Here is a 367-nt window from a genome sequence, read left to right as displayed (position 1 = left end):
GGGGGGGACAGTGTAGAGGGAGCGTTACCCTGTATCTAACCCTGTGCTGTCCCTGTCCCTGGGTGTGCTGTGTGTTTGTGAATGCCCAGAGCATGGCCACTGGACCCCATTCCCTACCAGCAGAGTATAAGCTCCTTCCTCGGACGGTCCTGGGCAGGGAGTGAGGAGCAACTGACCTTGAATTCTGTGGTTGTGTGATCCAGGGGCTGAAGGTTACACTGCAGGGAGTGATAGTGTCGGTCCAGTGGGTTCTCCGTACTCTCTGTCTTCGAGCCCACCAACTTGATGGCGATCTCGATGTCACTTAGTGCCTGGAACACACAGCAACAGGCACAGGCACAGACACACACACACACACACAGGCATA

At 55.9% G+C, this 367-nt stretch overlaps 1 protein-coding gene across 1 annotated transcript in view; it reads right to left on the bottom strand.

Moving 5' to 3' along the window:
• Positions 1-367, bottom strand: part of LOC109925293 (poly [ADP-ribose] polymerase 2-like) — a 23,981-nt gene that overhangs the window by 930 nt on the left and 22,684 nt on the right. Inside the window, exon 12 of the mRNA XM_048619373.1 lies at positions 177-311. Coding sequence (XP_048475330.1) covers positions 177-311 — 135 coding nt within the window. The remainder of the gene's footprint in view (positions 1-176; positions 312-367) is intronic.

Source organism: Rhincodon typus, chromosome 42, assembly GCF_021869965.1.
Source record: "Rhincodon typus isolate 14 chromosome 42, sRhiTyp1.1, whole genome shotgun sequence".
NCBI classification, from domain to species: domain Eukaryota; kingdom Metazoa; phylum Chordata; class Chondrichthyes; order Orectolobiformes; family Rhincodontidae; genus Rhincodon; species Rhincodon typus.
The sequence above is the reverse complement of the archived record's forward strand: the minus strand, read 5'-3'. Positions and strand labels throughout refer to the sequence as shown.